Source organism: Lagopus muta, chromosome 20, assembly GCF_023343835.1.
Source record: "Lagopus muta isolate bLagMut1 chromosome 20, bLagMut1 primary, whole genome shotgun sequence".
Taxonomy (NCBI): domain Eukaryota; kingdom Metazoa; phylum Chordata; class Aves; order Galliformes; family Phasianidae; genus Lagopus; species Lagopus muta.
This window is the reverse complement of record NC_064452.1, coordinates 3,592,286-3,614,189: the sequence shown is the minus strand read 5'-3', so window position 1 is coordinate 3,614,189 and position 21,904 is coordinate 3,592,286. Positions and strand designations below refer to the sequence as shown.

At 59.6% G+C, this 21,904-nt stretch overlaps 2 protein-coding genes across 5 annotated transcripts in view; one reads left to right on the top strand and one right to left on the bottom strand.

Moving 5' to 3' along the window:
* Nucleotides 1-419: 419 nt before the first annotated feature.
* Nucleotides 420-1,092, bottom strand: BHLHA9 (basic helix-loop-helix family member a9). Its single transcript, XM_048967267.1, has one exon. The coding sequence runs from the start codon at nucleotides 1,059-1,061 to the stop codon at nucleotides 420-422; it is 642 nt and encodes a 213-aa protein (XP_048823224.1). The 5' UTR covers nucleotides 1,062-1,092.
* A 2,900-nt stretch (nucleotides 1,093-3,992) lies between these two features.
* ABR (ABR activator of RhoGEF and GTPase) overlaps nucleotides 3,993-21,904 on the top strand; it is a 29,792-nt gene continuing 11,880 nt past the window's right edge. Inside the window, exons 1-10 of one of the 4 annotated variants that reach the window (XM_048967216.1) lie at nucleotides 3,993-4,046; nucleotides 13,722-13,906; nucleotides 18,214-18,318; nucleotides 18,661-18,846; nucleotides 18,989-19,096; nucleotides 19,518-19,578; nucleotides 20,970-21,022; nucleotides 21,181-21,321; nucleotides 21,510-21,631; nucleotides 21,738-21,903. In XM_048967216.1, the coding sequence (XP_048823173.1) occupies nucleotides 13,799-13,906; nucleotides 18,214-18,318; nucleotides 18,661-18,846; nucleotides 18,989-19,096; nucleotides 19,518-19,578; nucleotides 20,970-21,022; nucleotides 21,181-21,321; nucleotides 21,510-21,631; nucleotides 21,738-21,903 (1,050 nt within the window). In that variant the 5' untranslated portion in view covers nucleotides 3,993-4,046; nucleotides 13,722-13,798. Of the gene's footprint in view, nucleotides 4,047-9,562; nucleotides 9,790-12,635; nucleotides 12,958-13,721; nucleotides 13,907-16,105; nucleotides 16,622-18,213; nucleotides 18,319-18,660; nucleotides 18,847-18,988; nucleotides 19,097-19,517; nucleotides 19,579-20,969; nucleotides 21,023-21,180; nucleotides 21,322-21,509; nucleotides 21,632-21,737; nucleotide 21,904 lie in introns of those variants that run through there. The other 3 variants (XM_048967217.1, XM_048967219.1, XM_048967220.1) reach the window with 3 other exon arrangements.

Below are 21,904 nucleotides of genomic sequence, written 5' to 3'. Positions count from 1 at the left end.
TAGCATTAAAAGTACAACCGAGTTAACCTTTCTCAGCCCCTGCTCCCTTAATTCATCAGCTGGAACCAGAGCCAGGGGCTTTAGTGTGATCCACACACACCATCTGTCCACCTCACACACAGTAACAGCCAGTGCCCCGATGCTGGGTTTTTAAGTCATGTTTTCTCACAAAGCAAGCAAAAGAGAATAAATAACGGTCACAATTTCCAGCAGAGAAACCTCACAAGAAAAGAAACTGCAGAGCTGGCCCTTCCTCCAGCACAAAGCAACCTCCTCCATGCTTCCCAGCTGAGTTTCCAGGCTTTGCTGGGCTCATGGCACCTCAGCTGAGCTCCACGTCCCACTGCTCGCACACAGTCCCATCCCACTCCCCGCTTTGTTACCTTCCTGGCACCGCTTCACCCTCCCCGCTCTGTGGCTCAGTGGATGGGGAAGCATTGGAAGCCAGAGCTCTGCAACCCCCCCAGCTGCCAGGGGAGCGGTGCAAGAGGGAGGGCTTGAGGGTTGCTTGCATGCTTCTGCTGACTCCCCACGGGGTAAAACACAGGGCTGGCTGCTGGGTGATCCTCCTGCGGGCTCTCATAGCACTGGAGTTGGCTCTCGGGAGGATAGCAGCCGTAACCCACAGCACTGGGGGGCAGGAGGCGGCCGTCCCGCACGCCCTGCCTGCGGCACTCGGAGTGGGTGCAGGGCCAGCAGTGCAAGGACAGGGACAGAGCGGCGATGCGGTGGATGGCTCTCCGGAGGGTGGCGATTTTGGAGAGCCTCTTGCCTCCGAGGTCATGCTTGAGGGCCAGGCGCAGGGCGTTGAAGGCTTGGTTGTAGTCCAGGATCCTCTTGCGCTCCCGCACGTTGGCTGCCATCCTCCTGGCCTTGGAGCGTGCCGGCCTGCTCCTCTTCCTCACCTTCATCTCCTCGGTGTCCCCCAGGCAGGCAGTTGCATTCCTCCCCTTAGGAATCCACATCTTCTGCCTGCAGCATGCTCGCGGTGCTGCCCCCACTTCCAGCTCCTCTTCTGAGCCATCAGGCTCTCCCAGCCATGCTGCAGCTGCTCGGGACATGGCTGTGGTGAGCAGGACGGGGCGAGGTGCTCTTGTGGTCCTGCCTTCCCCAGGGCTGCCACACAACTGCTCTGGGGTCAGGCAGCCAGCCCTAAAAACCCCACTGCTGTCACGTGGCTCCATCCCAGCCCCCAGGTGCCGGCCCTGCCCAGAGGATGCTCCCATTCAGAGACCTCTCAGATTGCCAAGTCCAGCCTCGGACCACCCCCACCATGCCCACTACCCTCGTCCCTCAGTGCCACATCACTGGGCAGGTGGCAAAGGAGCTGCAGCGCTGTCTGCCTCCTGCCTCCCTGCTGCTGGGAGCACTGCTGGGCTTGCCCGTATTTGCCCTTGTTGGTGGAGATGATGAGGCTCCTTTTGCCCCAGATCTCCTTGTTTCCCACAGCTTGTTTCCTAAATCTCCTTATTCCCCATGGGTCTCCCAGCCATGGGATGGAGGTCAACAGGAGGGCCGGGCTGCTTGCAGTTTCATTCCCTGCCCTTTTGCCCACCTCTTCATTAGAGAGCAGCTGCTAAATGCCCTCCTGCACAACGGGGTAACAATGTTTTGAAAAATGGCCCTGGAGAGTCATTGTGACAAATTGTTGGGGCTACTGGTGCAGAAGCCAAGCCCTGGGAGAACATGGTCCCCTTTATCCATCCCTTCTTATCTGATCATCCCGCAGTGGGGTTGATCAATGGCTACAATTAGCGGGGCTATTTGTCTATTGCCCTTCTCCTCTCTTGGCTCTTTGAAGTGGGAGCTAATTTAGGTGCCTCTGCTTCAGAAACCCCATAAATCAGGAGCCAGGGCCTGGGGGAGCGGGAAGGATGAGGCAGTGGGACTTCAAAGAGAAATGAAGCTTGCAAATAGCTCTGAGCACCCACCTGTGCTCACCATGACCCTCTTGTTCTCCCGGTGGCCTTCTGGTCCCCCAGTCCCTGCAAGCTGCAGGCCCAGCTCAGGAACAAAAAGCAATTTAATTTTCTGGGGGATGATTTCATGCCATAGTCTTAAGGAAATGCTACTCTGTGATGCCATGGGGATGCTTTGTTGGTGCAGGAAGTTGAGCCGACACAGGGCTGAGCACATAGATGTACCGTGGCTCCTGTCGTACCCTCATCCCACCCAGAGCCCCAGCAATAGCCATGAAGCTTTGCTGGCCCCAGCCCTGCAGGGACTCAGCCCCGGCTCTCGGAAGGACCAGATCATAAATCACAGCTCGTCGGATGCCACCTGCTGCCTGTAATTAGCACAGCCCGCCAGGTGTCCCCACCTCGTCCTGGACATTTCCTACCTACCTGCCCATTACTGGTGGGCAGGTGGGGAGGGACACCTGCCTGGGGCTGCTCCCTCAGCCCCCCTGATTTATCGCTTTGCACTGGGGAGATTTATGGGTTGGGATGGGCAGCCAGAAATGCAGTGTAAAGCTCTGCTGGGCCGTCTGCATGACAGGTGATGGAAGGGCTGTAATTATCTGTCGCCACACATAAATCAGTCGCTCACAACACCCCCTCCTTCTCCCCCTCCACCTCCTGAGAGGGTCTCAGCACTGGGGATGGGCTGTCTTTCCAGCATGGAACAGGGCATTATATTTGGGCACTGTCCTCACCTGGGCTCCAGTGTCACTTCTGTCACTGGCCCCAGCTCTCAAAATCCCCAAGGGGAGGCTGTGCCAAGAGGAGCCCCAAAACTCTTCCTATGGGAGCAACCACCGTGGGGACAGGAGCAGCCACTCTGGGGATGGAGGAGGCGGCTGTTGCAACACTTCCTGGGATCATACGTAAATGAATAGGGTGCTTTCTTCCTGCTGGGCCACAGCCAGGTGGCAACAAGGGACACAGGCTGTGAATCACCACCCTGAGTCACCTACACTTCCCTCCTCTGGCGAAAGGGAAACACCATTCCTGTGTGAGGCGTGGGGAGCAAAGCACTGTGCATCAAGCCAGGTGTCACTGTCACTGATAAGAAGCCAGGTGTCACTATCAGAGTGCCATCGTGCCAGGTGTTATCACCAGAGCACCACCAGCCTGGGGATGCTGATAGCCATAAGCCTGGCACGTGCGTTGGGATAGGGCAGCTTCCACTACTCAGTGCCACTGAGGCTCACTTCTTGCTGGCTGAGAAGCAGCTCCTTGAAGTGTGTGGGATCGTTTGTGCCACTTGGTTCGCTGCTCTGATGCTGCTGGCAGCAGGCACCGCCTCATCTCAGCACTCAGCATCCTCCTGGCACATGCCAGGAGCTCCAAGGTGGACCCTCACCAGGAAGGGCTCGGACCAGCTGCAGGTACACGACCCTCTCAGCATCCTCCTAACACGTCAGGAGCTCCTTGGGAGACCCCAGGTTGCACCTCGAGCAGGAAAGGCTGCTGGTACAAGAGTGCTATGCTGGCACCGCTACCTCAGAGAGGTTCCTTTAACCTGGGGGTGGCTTCCTCCCGTGTTCCAGGAATGGACGCCGAGATCCGGCTGCAGAGAGTCGGGCCGGGAGGTGCCGGAGGGAGGTGGTAGCGGTGCCCCCGCCCCGTCGGGGCCGTGCCGAGGAGGAGCGGCCGGGGGCGGGCCGGAGGGGCCGGGCGGGAGCCGACGTCAGGGCCCGCGGCGGTGGTGGGGGGCGGAAGGAGGAGGAGGAGGAGGAGGAGGAAGGCGGCGGGGAAGCCCGGGGATGGCAGCGGGCGAGGAGGCGACGGCGGCGGCTCGGGCGGACTTTGCCCGACATTGGCAGGAGGAATTCCCGGGGGAACCGGCGCCCCGCATGGAGCTGGGCTCGGTGCGGGCCATGGAGCGGGAGCTGGAGCGATGCCGCCGGCACCTGCGGCGCCTGCAGCGGGCTCTGGCCGAGGAGCGCTTCAAGGTGCTGTACCTGGAGGCGGCCCTGGCCCGCGCCCCCCCGCGCCCCCCGGCCCCGCCCCGCCGCCGCCCGCCCCCCGCCGCCCCCCGCGGCAGTTCCCCGGAGGGAGGCAGCGACGGCAGCTCCGGAGCGGAGGACGCTTCCTCGGCAGGTGGGTGGCGGGGGACAACGGCCCTGCGGGTCGGTGCCCGACAGCGGGGTTGGCCCCTCCGGTACGGCAGAGGGGTCGTGCTGCCCCGCGGCCCCCGCGCCGGCTCCTCGCCGGGCTGTCCCCGTTCACACGGTCAGGGGGTTTCTCGTGCTGTCCTCCCGGGCCACCCTCACGTGCCAAATCCGAGGACGTCGTGCTCCTGTCCCCCCACCCTGTGCCATCCCCGCACGTGGTCACGGCATGGCAGCGGATCTGAAAGTCTCCCCAGGAGGTCCCCATCACACCGCCAGGAGCCACTCGTGCCTCAGTTAACGTCACCCCCGGCCTCGTGCTGTCCTGCTCTCAAGGGCATCCCGTGCCAAGGCCCCGTCCTTGGTCCAATCCCATGCAGCCACTTCTTGGAAGTGCCACCAGCACAGCAGCCACCTCCAGGCCTTCGGATGCTGCACAAAAGCCGCTTTCTCCAGGTGCCTTAGCTCAGGGCTGTGAAGTCCTGCAGCCTCTAAGGCAGACGTGTGAGGTGTCCAGGCATCCTGAGGACACATTATTTTGCGAGCTGCTGCATGCTTCGTGGCACTGAGGGCGCAAGCAGCCAGCACTGTCACATTGTCCTACTTCCAGCGGCCTGGAAGTTGTTATTGCATCATCCCGTGTGCTTTCATCCCGATTCAGACACAGCCCTGACAGCCAGGAGATGGCACTTACGTCGCTGACTCTGCAACTGACTTGCAGTAGTTTTGCTCTTGCTCAGTCTGTTGGGGTTGATTTGTTCCCTGCCCCAAACAAACTGGGCCCAAACAATCGGCTCGCAGAGCTGGGGGCTGTGTGGGTGATGGTGATGGTGACAGTGGTGGGCTCTTCCCAGCACGTCCCATGCAATCCCTTGGCATCAGCACTGCTTTGTTGTGCATTATAAGGGGCTCAGTGTGTGCTGACATTTCACAGCAGAGTCTGAGCGTACAATAAGCAGCGTGTGGCTGATGACTGGATCCCCCTTTTAGTTACGTGCAGCTCATTTATTGCTCTTGCCTTTTCTTCTCACTTCTCTTTATTGTTCAGCTGTAGCTACCAATTCCTGGTTGCAGTGCTGCTTGCCAGCTGGGCTGTGATGTTGTTGGTAATTTGGTGCCTGCTGTCTGGTTTGGGGTCCCCCAGTATTTTCATGAAGTTTTGGGCTCTCCTTCTGTAGGCGGCTGAGCTCACGGTAACGTAATGCAGCAGTGCTGGGTATCGCCTTTATGGGAATTACCATGGGGAACACAGTGGTTTCCGTTAAGTAGCTTGTGATTAATCTGATTTAAAGCGAGGATATCTACAAGATGCCTCCATCTGCAGCTATTGCATGAGAGGAGGGCATGTGACAGCCAGATATGTGATGCTGGCATTGGAGATAATGCCCTTGCCAGTTCTCTCAGGACCGACCCCATCGGAGCGTCAGTGAGCAGATGGCTGAAAGGAAGTGTGCAAAGGGCTGGCATTCCCTTCATCTGGCCATCACCTGTCCCTGTGCTGGGGATTGAGAAGAGGACTGGGGGGATGCATGTTGGGGGGACGCCCTGAGCTCAGTGTTTGGGTTGCAATCAGAGGAAGAGCACCTCCGTGCTCGGTTTCATTGCTGGGAAGTTTAGGAAGAGGCCTGCTTGGTGTGAAGCTGCTTTGCTGCGTGAACTTTTCTTGTGGACACACTGCAGCCCAGCAGGATGAGGGCAGAATGTTTGGTGTCAGATACAGCACAGCAGGATGCTGTGAGTGAAACCCCCTGCCCTCCATTAGCTGGAATCGCATCTTGTGGTCTCTTCCATGAATGCAATCACCCCACGTTTGCTGTGACCTTGGGAAGTGTGACCTGAGTCCTAGGGGCAGCGGTGGGGTCCCCATGGCACAGGAATAATGAGCACAGCCCCAATGGAGCTGAGGGGGTGAGATCCCAAAAGCCCCAGCAGAAAAGAGAACAGAAAACAGCACGCAGTCCGAGGTTTGTCTCCATGCATCTCTTTTTGTCCGGAGCAGCTCATGGTGTGCAGGAGGTGATGGAAACTGAAATGTTTTGCTGTCACTTTGTAGATCTCTGTACATCCGTTTCCTTCCCTTTACAGCAAGGAGGGGCTTCAGGCAGGAGCTGAAGCTGTAGGTGTGTGGGTGGCCCCGAGCCTGGCCACGACATCTGTGTCCTCTTTATTTTTTAATGTTAACTTCATAGTGTCTTCCACTGTTGAAAGAGTGTTTGTTTGGGTTTGAGCGCGCTGCGAGTTCCTCTTCTGGTCTGGGAAGGACATGCAGAGTGGCAGTGTTTAATTTTATCTTCTTGGGAGGGAACAAAACCCCAGCATGTGTGTGTGCGAGCCCTGCCTGGGACCTTTGAACCGTCCCCATCTGCTGTGGGGCCCAGCACTGTGCTGGGAGGTGCAGGACGGGGTGCTTTTCCAAGCACCGAGCTGCCTGGCGATGGGGAGGGGGGTCTGGGGAGGTGACACTGGGGCAGGTTGGCAGCATTAATGAAAACTGTAAAGAAGTGCCCTAGGGGGCCTGAATACATTTGCATTGTAAGTCCTACCAGGGCCGTGAAATCTGTTTTGCTTTTCTTTTTTTTTTTTTCTTCTTGTTTTTTGGCTGGAAGGACACTTCTGTGCAGTGAGGTCTTTGCTGGTGAGATTACCCCTCCACCAGCTGCAGGAAAACTCATTTTCCCATTTTCTGCTGGTGGGGGATGTGTTCCCTTGGGTCAGAACAGGGTGCCCAGGTTAGCTAAGGGCTAAAATGTGCATCTGTCCAGGAAAAATGGTACATTTACCCCCAGCATCTCTGGGTTCCTCCTGCAGACCTTGTGACAATGTCCACAGGAGCAGCAGCCTCTGGACGTGGTGCTGTGTTGGGGTGCACTCCTCGCCTCTAAAAAACATCTTAAAATAGTCTTGGCTCTTCCATCCCTCCTCTCTTTATCAGTGTTTGCTAAGCAGGAGGATTTGCATATGTAGATGAGCAGCAGCGACGCCTCTCGGCTCCCTTGGATGTGTTTCAGGAGCAGAGCCTGGCCTGGGGCTGGGCCGGTCTGCCTTGCACTGAGCCACAGCCGCGAGCTTTGGGATGGAGCAGAGCTCTGGCAGATGGAGACCTTTGTGCTCGGGGCAGACGCTTTCTTCCCGACTTGCCGACCACCACCTCTTCCTTTTCCTCTGCAGCCCCCCGGGTTGGTGCTGGGCTCCTCCAGCCCCTCTCGTCCTGCTTTTGGCTGCGTGTTCTCCACTGATTCCTTCTTCCCCTCTCTTTCCCCTCACTGCCCATCCCCAGCACCCCAGGGCCGCGTGGCTGTGGTCAGAGCATCCTCTTGTGCAAGAGCCCAGAAATAGCAGTGCGTGGGCTGCCCGGCTGCGGCCAGCAGATGCCAGGCAGGCGGTGAGAAACCCAACAGGGCACGGGGCTGCAGCGTGAGGGCAGCAGGCCTGGGCTCTGTCATAAGAATGCACCCAGTTCCATGAGCTGTTGTGCCCAGAGCCATGGGCAGAGGCTGTTGAGGTGTGTTGGAGTGTGTGGTTCCCACTGTGGGAGCCACCAGCTGCTGGGTGTCCATTCTGTTTCACTGCTACTAGGAGCTGGGTGTGCTCCATGTGCAGGAGTAGGACTGTGTTTGTTTGTTTTGATTTGGGTGTTTGTTTGTTTGCAAAGGCAAATGGGGTGGAGTAACCAAAATAAAGCACAGGTGTCTGGCACAGTGGTTGGCCCACAGGATGTGTTTGCTGCATGAAGCTATCAGTGGTGGCATGGGGATGGTACCGCCTTGGGCATCTTGGTGCATACCGGGCATTTCCTCACTCCAAATCCATGGGATGTTTCCACGTGTCTCCAAATGGCTCCTACCTCCATGGAGCAAAGTTGGGCTGTGCCCTTTGCACCCTTCCTGAGCGTATCTTGGCTGCATCACTTGCTGTTGTCACTGCTGGCTATTTGTGGGGTGTTTGCACTTTGGGGAGATTCCCTCAGTTCCTCACCCTCGTGCTGATAACAAGGGGAGTGATGTAGGCATACTGTGCACAGACAATCATCTGCACAGGAGATGCTGAGAGCTGCCTGCCCCTATTCTGTGCAGGGCTATGCTGGTGCTGCACCCCCACAGTGGTGCTGCTGCTCCTGCACTCAGCATCTTCCTCTCTTGTGGAGGATATGTGTGCTCAGCCCTGTACCTTGCCATTGTGGGGGCCTGTTTCTGCTGTGCCTATGCATGCATGCCTGCTCACTGCTGCAGCCCGAGCAGCTGCTGCCACCTCCTCCTCCTCCACCTCCTCCGTCCCTATCCTCAGCCCTGGTTTATGCTGCATGGGCTCAGAGAGTGCTGCCCAAGCACAGGAGTTGAGAGGACGGAAGTGGCTTTGCATCAGGGCTGGTTGTGCCTTGCAGTCATTCAGATGGGGGCTGCTGGGGATAGGAGAGCAGTGGATGCACTCATTGTGTGGGGCAGTGTGTCACCCCACTGCCTCCCCTGGGCACCATATGTGCCAATGGCTCGGGGAGGGGAACTGTGGCACCAAGCAGTGCCGGGGTGCAGTGGTCCCCAGGATATCCAGAAGCATGAGGGCTGGGAAATGGCAGCACCTTCAACACTGACTCAGCATGTGGTGACTCAGCCCGTGGAGGCTGGATGCGGCCCTCTGGGGACGTAAGGCTGCGCCTGGGCGGCACCGTGTGCTGTTGGCTGTGCCAAACTGTGCTCCCCAAAATGCATCCACCACCTCTGAGGGCTGTAGCATCCCTGGGAGCTGGAACCGGGCAGTGGCAGTGTTCCACCACGTTGAGTTTTCCAGGTGTGACTGCCAGTGCCTCCCATGTCCTGGCACCTCACACCCTGGTGTTGTGCCTTCCCCACATGTCCCGCACAGCATTGTCCTTCCTGCACAGCTCCCAGCTGTCCCCATCACCTGGGCTGAGCCCATCCCCATGCAGGGCAGGATGTGGGTGAGGACAGTGGCTTGGGATGCTGCCGTACCAGCAGGACCAGGGCAGTGGTGCGGGTGCGGGCAGGAGGAGGGCTGGCTGAACGCTTGGCTGGTGTGCTGACATATTGGGGTTGATGACTCTGGCACTTTGTATTTCCTTTGGCTATACGCAGATGGGGAGGGCAGTTTAACCCCTGACTGCCCATTCCAAGCTGCGTCAGCCCTTTCTGTGGGTAGCGGGGGAGGCTCCCTAGGTGCTGACTTCTCCTCAGGAGAGATACCAGCAGCGGTCTGGGAGCTGGGCATCCTTCAGCTGTTGAGGTTTGGCTGGATTGGGGCATCCCTGGAGCATGGGGAGGAGAGTGAGGTTGTGGCAGAGGTGGGTGTTCCCGTGTCCCCCCATTGGCTCCGGGGTTGCCTGAGGCTCTGCATGGAGCCTCGCACCCCTGTGCCCATAAAGCCACCATCCCCACCTCCCCTCTTCAGGCACCGCGGGGAGCTGGCGTGGCTGCGTGCGGGGGACGCAGGGCTCGGCTCCCCCCGGCGAAGCAGAGGCGGGAGGCGGGACGCACTGCCATCGCCAGCCAGCACCTCCTTCCCTGGGCTCCCTTGGCAGAAGAAGAACCGCTGCGCGGCCGGGCAGGCGGTATCGCCCTGCTCCCAGCCAGCCCCCGCCTGGGCCTGCAGCCCCCCGCCTCCCCCTCGCTGCCTTTGTTGTGAGATGAGAGCCGGCTGGCGGGGCTGAACGCAGAGCATGGAGCCGCTGAGCCACCGCGGCCTGCCGCGACTGTCCTGGATCGACACCCTCTACAGCAGTACGTGCTCGGGGCGGGGGGGCGGGAGGGCTCGGGGGGCCGGGTACCCCCACTATCTGTTGGGTGATGGATGGATGCTGCACTGGTGATGCTGAGCTGAGGGCGGGCAGGGGGCAGGTGATGCCGGTGGAGGCTGCGCTCTCCCACCCCTGAGCATCCCTCATGTCCCGGTGGGGCTCTCCGGGGTTGGAAGTGGGGACCTGTGTCCATTGCAAGGGGTGGCAGTGCTACTGGTGTGGTGCAGGTCACTGATGCCGGAGCAATGTGACAGTGCCCATGGGGGCCTGGGGATAGGGGTGCTGCTTCAGTCCCTGTCTCTCAGTGGCTTTGGGTTGTCTCCTCTCCCCCAGCAGTGATTTTAGCAGAAGGATGCGGTGGAAACGCAGTCCTGTGGTAGTGGAACCTAAAGGCTGGCAGCAGGGAGTCCCCTGCAGCAGCACTGGGGCTGTGAATCCTTCCTGGCCCCATGGATGGGCAGCCAGGATCTGGTGTGGGAATAAGCCGGTCCTGAGACACCCAGTGCAGGCATCAGCATCCCAGGAGCATGGGATAGAGCTGAGAGAGGGGGGGCTTGGGTCTCTGCCATTCCTTCTGGGGAGCACTGAACCTGCATACACTGCTGTGTGGTTTTGGGGGTATGAAATCTGTGGATATTAGCTAGGAAGTGGCTGAGCATGGAGCCTGGCTCTTGTGGTGCAGGTTTGGGTGGGGAGGCAGGATGGGGTTCAGGAGTAATTGCACATTTGAATTTGCAATTCAGTGTGGCAAGAACCCAGAGCTGGGGTTGATCACGGGGTACACAATGCATGGGGCTGAGTCCCCCAAAGTTTTCCATCCCAAATCCCCCAAGGCAGACCCTTGCAGTCAAAAGCATCCCTCTGTGCCAGCTTGTGCAGTCCTCCAGACCCAGCTTCCCTGCAGCTGCCTCCCTGCAGAGCCCACGGTGCCAGGGACTATCAGGATGCCCAGGGATGGTAGCACTTGGGAGCAGTGAGCGCTCAGCACTTGGGTTTGTGAGCATCCTGGGATGATGTGCTGGCTGGGAGGATGCAGCGTGGGTGAGGAGGAGATGCTGTTTGTGTCGAGGAGGCCTGTGGAGGCAGGTCTGAGGCCAGCTCACGCATCCCTGTTGTCATGGTGAATTTTCACCCAGTAAAAATGTGGCATTTTCCCAAACCTTGCAATCTGGGAATGGCAAAGTATGTTCTCCCCCACCATAAGGATGTTGAACTGTGGGAATGGGATAGGGCAGGTGAGCGTTGAGGTGTGCGGAGCCTTGGATGTGGTATGTGCCCATCTGGGAAAGCAAAGGAAATGCCACACTGTGCTGCTGTGACAGTGCTGTCACCTGCCCGTGTTGGGAGGAGCCAGTGGCCGCCCTTGGCCACGCTCATTCTCGAGCATCATTTCACTGGCATCAGCTTGGATGGCAGAGCTGAGATGTGATTTTCCATGTGGGGACGTATTTCTGACCCCACCGTGGCTATGGGACCCCAATGGTGCCAGTGTCCCTCAGGCACAAGCCTGGGGTACTGGGGGCTAGGAGCTGCAGCACCCAGACCATGGCTGATTTGGGTGAGGGGGCTGTAGAGTGGGTTCTGATTCCTCTGTCCCCACATCTTGGGTGGAGCAGGAGGGTTTCCACTGCTGCTGGAGCAAAAATAGCTCTGGGTTTGGCATGGGCACAAGAACAGGCTGCAGGGGCAATGCAGCTGCGGGAGGAGGAGGGAGCAGTGTGATTTGGGCTTGCTGGGCTCTGCAGGCAGGGCTGTGAAGAGGATAAGCCTTCAGTGTCCCTTACGCATGGGCAAGGTCCCTTTCCCGTGGTGGCATTAGGCACTGATCTGTGTACTGAGTGATGGCACGTCCCTTTGGATCCCTGCTTGCAGCACATCCTGACTTGTGTCCATCTGTCCTCGTAGTGAGTTCACTGATGGAACCACTTGTGCTCTATGGACATGGGGGGATTACTTCAGAGAGCCTGTGAAAAGGTTGGGATGCTGCCAAGAGACACCTTCTGGCATCCTGCAGTCCTGGTGCACGTGGTGACATGGCACTGGCGGTGTCCCCTGGGTGCCCAGGCACCCTCCTCTCCGTGTGTTCTGGGCTCCTGAGTGGGTACAGGACTCTGCCAAGGGTCCCTCTCCTTTCATGTTTCTTTGGACACTGCAGCTTGTCTCCAGGTCAAACCTGGGGCTGAAATCTGCTCAGGCTGGAGGCAAGCAATGGGTGCTTGAGGTCTGGGGCCATTCCTGCGTCTCCATGGACTGATCCCTTCCCCTTCTGTGCCTCTGTGCCTTTGTCACTACCTCCACTGCCGGAGGCAGTTGGCAAGGTCCCCAGCTGCCTCATTAAAACGGTGTTCCTCGTTACCCGAGCTGCTCCCAAGGCTGGCAGTGGGGTGGGGAGGTGGCCAGGTCCCAGCTCTGCTGCTGGGCTCAGCGTGGGCTCCTGCTGCTGCCGGCTGCTGCTGTGGCCCTGGTATAGAAGCGATGGCTTTGGCAAGGCTGGCATAGCCTTAGCTGTACCCATGTCACCATTTCTGGGTGTTGGGATGGGGTGGGCTCAGGGCTGGGGTGTTGTGCTTCAGTCTGAAGCTACAGAGCTTGGCCAACAGGAGCGTGGGGTTGAAGATTTTCAGGGGGGAACCTTCAGCTTTGCCCTCTCCCAGCTCCCCTCGTTAGACCCTAGCCAGGGAAGGGTCTGTGTGAGGGGCTTTGGGCTTCCACAGGGTGGGTGGTGTGAGGTGGGTGGTGTCAGGCCTCTAGAGGTTGCTCGTTAGCAGCTAATTGCTAATAAAGAGAGATCTGAGAATGGCTGGTCTGCCCTGCCCTGGCAAAATGAGGATGTCCTATGCTGGGCTCCCTGTCCTGTGCTGGGATGTAGGACAGTTCTGGTCCATCCCTGCCAGCACTGCACGGCTCCTGGCCCTGTGCTCTTCGATTTAAAGATTTATCTACTTTAAATATTGAGCTGAATGCAATATTAATGGGACAAGCAACGCTGGCGGGAGCCGGGGGACTCCCCAGTTGAGGCTGTGGGGCGGTGAAGCGACAACAGTGCAGGGTTTGGCTTGGGATGGATGCAGCCCAGCGCCCTTCTGAGCGGGGATCTCAGCCATGGGGACACCCCAAGGGCTCGGGGTGAGGTCCTCATCCTCTTTGCAAGGTACTGGGGGGTTCCTGTGCCGCAGCCGGGCTCCCTTCCCCCTCCCCTTTGTCAGCATCTCGGGGCTGCTGCAGCCGCCTCTTCCCGCCGAGTGCTGCCGTTGCCATGGGAACCGGTTCGGCTGTACCCCGGCCCCCGCTGCGCCCTGGGCCCTCCCTGCAGCCCCCAGGCCTCGCACTGCTGCTTGGCCATTCTCAGCTCCCACCGAGTGCTGAGGCTCCCCGGAATGGCTCTGTGTGTGTGTGGGGAAGGGGGGAGCGTGGCCTGGTGGCAACGTGAAGGGTGAGCAGAGTCCTTCTGCCGTATCCCAAGTCGCTGTGTTGGCATCACTCCCGCGTCCCCCAGGTTGCCGTTGTCCCCATTCTTCCAGGCGGGGTGGCCGTGTCCCCCTCACCGGCATGTGGTGAGGATGAGGAGGATTGGATGCCGGCCCGCTTCCATTGCTCGCCGGCGCTGAGGGCAGGGCTGCTGGCGCAGGGCCGGGCTGTCTGGAGGAGCAGCTGCCCCCACACAGACGCGGCCTGCAGCTTCCCGGCAGCATGAATTATGTAAATGTAGGGAAAAGAGCTGCTGGTCGGCAGGTGGGCAGTGGCAGCTGTGTGGAGCGGGTGTCCTTGTCCCTGCGTGGCCTCGAGGGTTGGGAGCAGGGTTGGGAGCCCCTGAGTCGTTGTGGGGTGAGACAGAGACCAGGAATGCTTGGTGTCCCTGTCCCCACATCGCCCATCTCCTTCCTGGATGCTCACCGCCATCTTTTCTTCTGGCAGATTTCAACTATGGTGCAGAAGATTACGATGCCGAGGGCAACGAGGAGCCCAAAGCACTGCCAGAAGGCTCGGAAACCATGCCCTACATCGACGAGTCGCCCACCATGTCCCCCCAGCTCAGCGCTCGGGGCCAGGAGAGCGGAGATGGCGTCTCACCCACACCCACCGACGGGCTCAACACAGGGGTAGGTGGGCTGGGCACTGAGCTTGGCGGTAGAACCTGTGAAAATTGGGGCTGGGATGTGTCTTCTTTCCTGGTGATGGTGTGGTGCTGCTATGATGCATGTGACTGCTCGGCTTCCCAACCCCAGGGCTGGGAATTGTGCGGTGTCCATGGGTCACGTTGGTGACACTGCCCCAGACAGCAGGGGCTGGGTGCTGGAGCCCAGCTGGGAAGGTGTTGGGATGGACTGCTGTGCTCCTGCCCCTCTGTGAGGGGACAAAGAGCCGTGCTGCAGGCTCCATCTAGTGGCGCTTGGGGACAGCCTGCCAGCTGCAGTGGGACACCGTGTCCACCCCTTTCTCTTTAAAAGGAAACTCAGATTTAACTCCTTGAGCTCTCGAGTATCCTTGCAGATCTGCTGGGTTTTTATCCGTCGCCTTTCCTGGAAGGGAAATTAGGAAAGCTTTGGAGTAGGAAACTGAAAATAGAAGGTGTTTTTTTCCAGAATTAGGGTTTCTCTATAACCCAAGGGGAGCAGTGCTGTCCCAGGGGCCTGGGAGCTGCTGTCCCCTTGGCATGGCACTGGCTACCTCTGCTCCCTGTGCATAGTGACTGCTTTCTGGAGGACGGTGGAGACAGGGACATGGGAGGAGGCAGTGTGGAAAATGTGGAGGTTTTTGTCGTGGAAGGAGTTAAAGCCCTAACCCGGATGTTGAGGCGGAGGAGCGCAGAGGTGTGGCTTCCTCCCCAGGGTACGGGTGCTGTGCAGCATCCTCTGTGTCCAGTCCCACGTGGATCCCACAGGTCCCATCGTTCCTTGTTGAGCTGCTGTGTCCCCAGGCATGGTCCCCTGGCTCACCAACATGGGAGTGAATCAGCCCCCACCCTGGTCCCCCACTGCAAGGGAGCCTCATCCCCTGGCAGGGTGGTCCTGGGGAAGCAGTGGGGCTCTGGGTAGTCCAGAGGGTGTTGCCTTCTGCTCTCAGGCAGTGATGCCACCTCAGTGGCCATCTCAGCTCAGTGCTGGTCCAGCACTAACAGGATTGGGGGCTTTAGAGCTCAGCGCCAGCTCTGCCTCTGATCCCTTTATCTGCAGCTGCTTGGGCTGGGGCTTAGGGAGAGTGCCTTTGGGTGCCAGCAGCTGTGGTCTTGGAGTGCCTCTAGGTGGGTACATGTGTGTAAGCTGAAGCCTATTGTCTGGGTGGTATAGGGTGCCTGGCTCAACCTGACATCCCATATCCACCTGGTGTTGGAGGTGGCATCTCCAGCTTGGCAGGTTTCTGGCAGGGTCTCATCTTGTGAAACAGAAACTGATCCCAGAACTCCCCCAGCTGCATGGGGACCAGCCCATCCCACCTGCAGCCACGAGCATCCTGGCAGAGGCTGCGGCCAAGCACAGGGTGCTGCTGGTTTGGTGCTGAAGATGGCTTTCCCTACCCTGGTGATCCAATTGCTGTGTTCTGGGGTCCTGGGAAAGAGCTCTCTTACCAAATGTGAAAAGCCTGAGGTGCAGTGTGGATGCAGGGCAGGGCTCCAGAAAGTTCTTCCTCCATTTTTTCATGCACCAATGCTTTGTTTCAGGTTTTGAAAGGAGTAGGGAGGCGAGAAGCTTGTGGGGGCTGAGCATCCGCAACTACTGGTTCCCCTTTTTTTTTTTTCTTTTCTTTTCTTTTTTTTTTTTTTTTGCAGAGGAGAGTGGGAAAACAGCTGAAATGGCTCTTGCATTACCTCCTCCAGATATCTGCATCTCCAGTCCCTTCTTGCCTCACTCACCAGGGCCAGCGAGGCCCTGCGGAATTGCTAGATGTAGACCAGGTGCTCTGAGAAGTACCGCGCATCAGCACCATTTCCCTGCTGAGGTTTCCTCTGGAGCAGGGAGGGGCCCAGGAGCCTTCATCTGTGGGGTTCAGAGTGGGGGGTCAGATGTCCTAATGGGACATGATCCCTTCTGCTGCCCTCAGGGGTCACTGGAGAATCCCGTGGTCCAGCTCTCCCCCTTCATGGGGATACTCATGGGTGATAGCAGGCAGAATGGTGCTCTGTTGCTTGCTGCTCTGGCTGGCGAGTCCGGGGAGGGCGTGGGGGTGTGGATGGAGGGTTGGGGACCTCTCCCCATAGAGTTCCCCCTTGATCTCTGCCTTCCCCAGTGCTGTAACTCCAAAAAAGCATTTGGCGAGCTGTCTTGACCATAGTGTGAGCAGCCCCACCTCCACACCAGACGTGCATTTCCTGTAGCGAGAGCGCAGGGCGGAGCGGCAGCGCTGGCTGCAAAGCAGAGCGGAGCGGCACGGCGGGCAGCGGCCCTACGCTGCTGGCGGAGCACCCGGGGAAAGCGTTGGCCAAGGCAGAGCCAAGCAGCTCCTCCGCTCCGCTCGGGTGACCTCGCCGTCCCCGCTGCCGTCACGCACGGGTGGCTGTGCTGCTGTGTGGGGGGAGCCCCGCAGCGGGGCCGACGGCCTGAGCTGGGGCAGGCGGGAGCACCGGGGATCCCATAATGGCTCCTTTCATCCAGAGGCTGTGGCCGGCATCCAGGGCTGAGTCAGGCCCGGCTGGCTCGGCTGCGTAAGTCCTCACGTCCGAAGCCTTGTGGGGTCCCCGCAGCCCCCCTGGTGCCCAGCAGGCCATGGAGGAGGAAGAGGAAGCCATAGGGTACCTGGATAAAGTCCTGGAGGATGAAGATGACTCTGAGCCAGGAACCCCCACCAGTCCCGGGTCTCCATTCTCGGCCAGTGAGAAGGTGGGCACCCATGGGACACCCTGCTTCAGTGCTGGATGGGGTGGGGATGGAAATGGGCTCCTTGCCGCTGCTGGCATGGGCCTAGGGGGCTTGGGTGTGAGGTTTCCCAGGGCAGGGGTGGGGAGGGAATTGAGTGCCAAGAGCTCAGCCTGCGCTTGTGTGTACCAGCTGGGGTGGGCTGCTGTGCTGGTGGAGCTGGGATGCTCGAGATGAGGCTGGACCACTCTGTGCCACTGACTCACTGCACAGCCATGAGCAAGCTCCCAGCCCTGGTACTTTGGCCCGGGAGGTGTCTGGGTGTCTCTAGCTACAGCCCTTTGCCTTCTAGCCCACCTAGCATGGTTGCTTCATGGGGGGGGTGGAGGAGGAGGTCTCCATCTCTGTTCTCCTTGGGGTCTCCTTCACGGGGTGGCCGCTGGACCCTGTGTGAGGGTGGACTTTCTGCCCCTTGGGGCCATAGGGGTCCCACTGACACTGTCCCCAGGGGCATCACAGGCTCTGGGTGCAAATGTGCCCCCCTTATCTCCTCAGCTCTCACGCAGGGCCCAGCCTCAGGGGAAGCAGGAAGAGCCCGTGACTAATGGTGGCAACGAGCCTGCCAGCACCAAGCAGGCTCCCTGTGCTCCCCCCACAGAGCTCCCTGCAGCCTGGCCTTAATGGTACTGCTGGGCAGGGAGCACTGAGCTCTGAGCTGGCTGATGGGACGGGACTGAGCGGTGCCCACATGGGGTGAGACAGGAGAACTGTGTGCTTCCTGGCTGTGCTTCCATCCGGGGGGGGCTGCTCATGCTGCTCATGGCATCCGAGTGAGGCTGCTGTTGCTGTACCTTTGGTGTGGTGCCCAGGGCTGGCAGAGAAAGAGGACCGTGGTCCTGCTTAGCCATCCCAAATTGCTTGGAGGAACAAGCTGGTAGTTGTGATCCTCGCTCTTCAAATTAGGTTGTAACAGCTGGGTTAAGGCAGGGCTGTGTCTCTGCCTGGTGCTGCTCTGGTTGGCAAAGCCCAGCTCCTGAGAGTGAGCTTTAGTGCTGGGATGGGAATTTGGAGCACAGCGTGGGTTTGAGGCAGTCTAAAGCCCGAGAGAAGCGTTCAGGGTTGTGCCTGTGCCTGATGTCACGGCTAGGTGCATCTCTTCTGAGCAGAGCAGAAGCTTCTGGTGTGCATGGATGGGTGCTGTGCCCTGGCACTGGGCCTGCCCTGATGCCACCAAGCAGTGACGCAGAGGCCAGTGGTGACCGCAGGGGTGGCACTTTCCCAGAGAAAACCCAGCTGGGAAGAGGGTGGTGCTGGCTTACAAAGCCAGCCTTAAGGCATGGTTTCTTTGGGCGCCTGTGGACTCTGCCCTGGGAGGGTTTTGCCTCACTGTGCCGCCGTGGAGCACTGCCTGCAGTGCTGGGCTCAAGGCCAAGCAAGTCGGTGCCGCCCCAGCTTCCCAGCCTGGCCGTGCTGTCCTGCAGGCATGTACCCGGCCCTTGCTGCGGAGTCTCTATGCTGGAAGGGATGTGTCCTCGGGAGATGCTGGGGCTGGGGGATGAAGGGCTTTGAGCCATGCTGACTGCTGGCTGAGCCGGGCTCCTTGCTGTGTTGCACAGGGCGAGCGAGATGCTGGCAAAGGGCTGGAGATGCGGAAGCTGGTGCTCTCCGGCTTCCTGGCCAGCGAGGAGATCTACATCAACCAGCTGGAGGCACTCCTGTTGGTGAGCACAGCCGGGCCCCCTCCCCAAGGGGGTCACCAGAAGGGATGGGAGGTGGGGACCCTCCTTCCTGGGCAGCCCTTGGCAGCCTGCCCAGCACAGAAGTGTCTGTAACCCTGCTTCCTCCCATGGCCACATTGGCCCTCGCGGTGGAGATGCAGTTGCATAACATGAGGATCACTGCTGCTGGGATGGGCAAGTCTGAGGATGCAAGAACAGGGAGCAGACCCTGCAGTTACTGCCCCTCTTGCTGGGGGCCAGGGCTGTCCCAGAGCTGTCCCCATTGTTGGGCTGGAGGAGTCCTTGGGGCCCAGCTCTCAGACGCTCTCCCTTCTCCTTCGGCAGCCCATGAAGCCGCTGAAGGCTACAGCCACTACATCACAGCCCGTCCTCACCCTGCAGCAGATTGAAACCATTTTCTACAAGATCCAGGACATCTATGAAATCCACAAGGAGTTCTATGACAACCTGTGCCCCAAGGTGCAGCAGTGGGACAGCAACATCACCATGGGCCACCTCTTCCAGAAGCTGGTATGCTCCTTGCTCGGCTGGGTCATCCACATCCCCTTCTGCTTGAGGGACAGACTGAGGTGGTTTATGGCCCTGCCTGGCTTCTGGGGGTGCGAGGGGCACTGTGGGCACCTGGCTGACCCCACTCCCCCCCTGCTCACAGGCCAGCCAGCTCGGGGTGTACAAGGCCTTTGTGGATAACTACAAAATTGCTCTGGAAACAGCTGAGAAGTGCAGCCATAGCAATAACCAGTTCCAGAAGATCTCTGAGGTGAGTGGGGCTGGGGTCATGCTATGGGGTTGGAGTGTGTGTCATGGGGTGGGGAAGGGAACTTTGTTCCCACAGCTGTGCTGACCACATGTACCCTATAGAGAGTTTCCCCCTGCCCTGGGGACTTTTGGGTACTATGTGTAAAGCAGAACCACCTCTTGCTGTGTGGGGTGGTGATGCTCACTGGGTGGTGTTCTGAATCCTGCAGGCTTTGCCCCCCCAGTTTGGGACCCCTCAGTGGGACCAGCACTATGATACTGCTTTGGGGAGACCTGGGGGAATGGCTGGATCCAGCCCTAGCTAGTAGCACCCCGTGCTTATGGCAAGGCCCCATGGGGCTGGGGGAGAGTCTTGGTGCAGAGCCTCCCAACCTTGACGAATCCCTGCCCCAGCCCCGCTTTGCTGCCCTTTCCCTCCCTAGGAACTGAAGGTGAAAGGCCCCAAGGACTCGAAGGAGAGCCACACGTCCGTCACCATGGAGGGTATGGCATGCGAGGGGCGGGCGTGGGGAGGGGGCTGCAGCCTTTTGTCTGCGGGTGCATTACCAAGCAGCTCCCGGCAGTGGAGCCCTTTTGCGTTCCCATGCGCAGCGCTGGCACTGAGTAGGGGGGGACGCCCCTTGCGAGGACGTTGGGGGCGTGCAGCAGCCCCCCACCCCCTGCCCACCCCCTCCTCCTGCGCTGGGAGCTGTGCTGGGGGCCGATGCCGTGGCGCAGCAGCTGGGCTGAGCTGCTGAGGGGAGGCAGGGATGGCTGCGCAGAGAAGGGGCTGCCATGGAAATCCTCGTTATCATCCGGCTTTGCTGTAACTGCACCTACGGTGAGGGCTGGTGGGGGCTGTGGTGCGGGGGGAGCGTTTGACCTGCTGAGGGGCCGACGTCTTTGCGGGACGGTGGTGGCTTTGTGCTCTGCAACCTGGAGTTGGGCTCTTCTTTGTTCTGGGCTCTGTCGAACCGCCTGGCTCTGGCAGCGTGGCCACGCGCTCACCTGGCCCGTGGGGCTCGTGTTGGTTGTGGGGATGGGGAGAGAGCTGCTCAACGGGGCTCTGCGCAGAGGTTGTGATGGGGAAGGGTCCTCTTTTTGCTCGCTGGATGCTGTGAGCATCTTGAGGCTGTGACGCCCTTCTTGGCTCTGTGCCTCTCTGCCTGCTGTCATCCAGCCCCTGGGGACCGCAGTGATAGGGACGGTGCTGGAGAGGGGGTTGGTGCTGTGCCGGATCAGCCCCTCCTGGGGACGCGTTGGGCTCCCAGGTGCTTTGTGTGTTTCCCGTAGCGATGGCAGCAGGAGGCTGCGTCCTCCCTGTGTGCAAGGCGGGGCGACACGCTGAGCGTCCCCTCCCTCCTGGCTCTCACTGAGCGCTGCGGGAACTCCAGCTTTCCGAGGTGTGGGAAGTGGCTGCCGTGGGGGACAGTCCCGTGTCCTCTCTCAGACAGAGGGGCCCTTCCCTTGTCTCCTGGGGCTGTCAGACAGCACCCTCCTCCAGGCTCCTTGGGAGCTTCTCCATGACTCACAGTGCGGTGTGGGGTCAGCACGTTTCCCTCTTCCTCTCCCGGTTGCAGCGCTTCCCCACTGGGGCTCTGCAATTTGAGGAAGTGATCCAAGTCACCGGGAAAATCCAGATGCCTCAGTCTGGGTATAAATAGCCCAGAGGGATGTGCAAGCAACCAGCTGTAGGGTGCTGGGACCCAGCACCACAAGGGGATGATGAGAAGGAAGGTCCTGCTGCTGGGGCTGAAGGGAGCCGCAGAGCATCTCATTGGGTGGGTGCTGCACGGGACCCAGCATGGAGCAAAAAGGGAAACTGAGAAAGATTCTGGCTGTGAGGAGCTGAGCTCCCCCAGGCAATGTCAACTGACAACTTGTGTCTCCCACAGCACTGCTGTACAAACCCATTGACCGTGTCACCCGGAGCACCCTTGTTCTGCACGTGAGTGTGATGCGAGTACTGGGGCGGGAAGGGATGAGGTGACCTGTGATGGCTGTGTCCCCCGGCTGGACCAGCCGTGTCCTGCTGCTGCTGGGGTCCCACAGCCTGGGGAGCACTGTGGGGGGCACCCAAGCTTATTCCATCCTCACCCCATCCAGGACCTCCTCAAGCACACCCCGTCTGACCACCCTGACTACCCACTGCTGCAGGACGCCCTCCGCATCTCACAGAACTTCCTCTCCAGCATCAATGAGGACATCGATCCCCGGAGGACAGCAGTCACCACTCCCAAGGGGGAGGTGAGACAGGCAGGGGGTGGTCGAGCCCTGGCCCTTGCTGCTTGCTGGCACCCTACTGACATTCAGGGAGACAGAATGGTACCCAGTGGATGTGGACCTATGGGATGAAACATGGGGAGGGACAGAGGTGTCTGTGTGTGCCACCCTGTGCTCTTTTCCCTCTCTGACACCCACCCTGCTCCCTGCAGACCCGGCAGCTCATCAAGGATGGCTTCTTGGTGGAGCTGTCAGAGGGCTCGCGGAAGCTGCGGCACGTCTTCCTCTTCACTGACGTGCTGCTCTGCGCCAAGCTGAAGAAGACAGCCGTGGGGTAAGAAGGGCACTGGGGTTTGGAGGGAGATGGGCTGGATGCTTCAGCCTCCTGTGGGATCCAGTAGGGCTGGGTGGATCTCTCAGTGCTCACACCTCGGCTGCAGGAAGCACCAGCAGTACGACTGTAAGTGGTACGTGCCCCTGGCCGACCTGGTGTTCCCCTCGCCGGAGGAGTCGGAGCACTGCCCTCAGGTGCATGTCATCCCCGACCACGAGCTGGAGGACATGAAAATGAAGATCTCAGCCATCAAGAGTGAGGTGCAGAAGGAGG

Bases quoted from the DNA above. Each gene is read 5' to 3' on its own strand.
- BHLHA9 (XM_048967267.1), bottom strand. From the start codon at position 1,061: ATGTCCCGAGCAGCTGCAGCATGGCTGGGAGAGCCTGATGGCTCAGAA.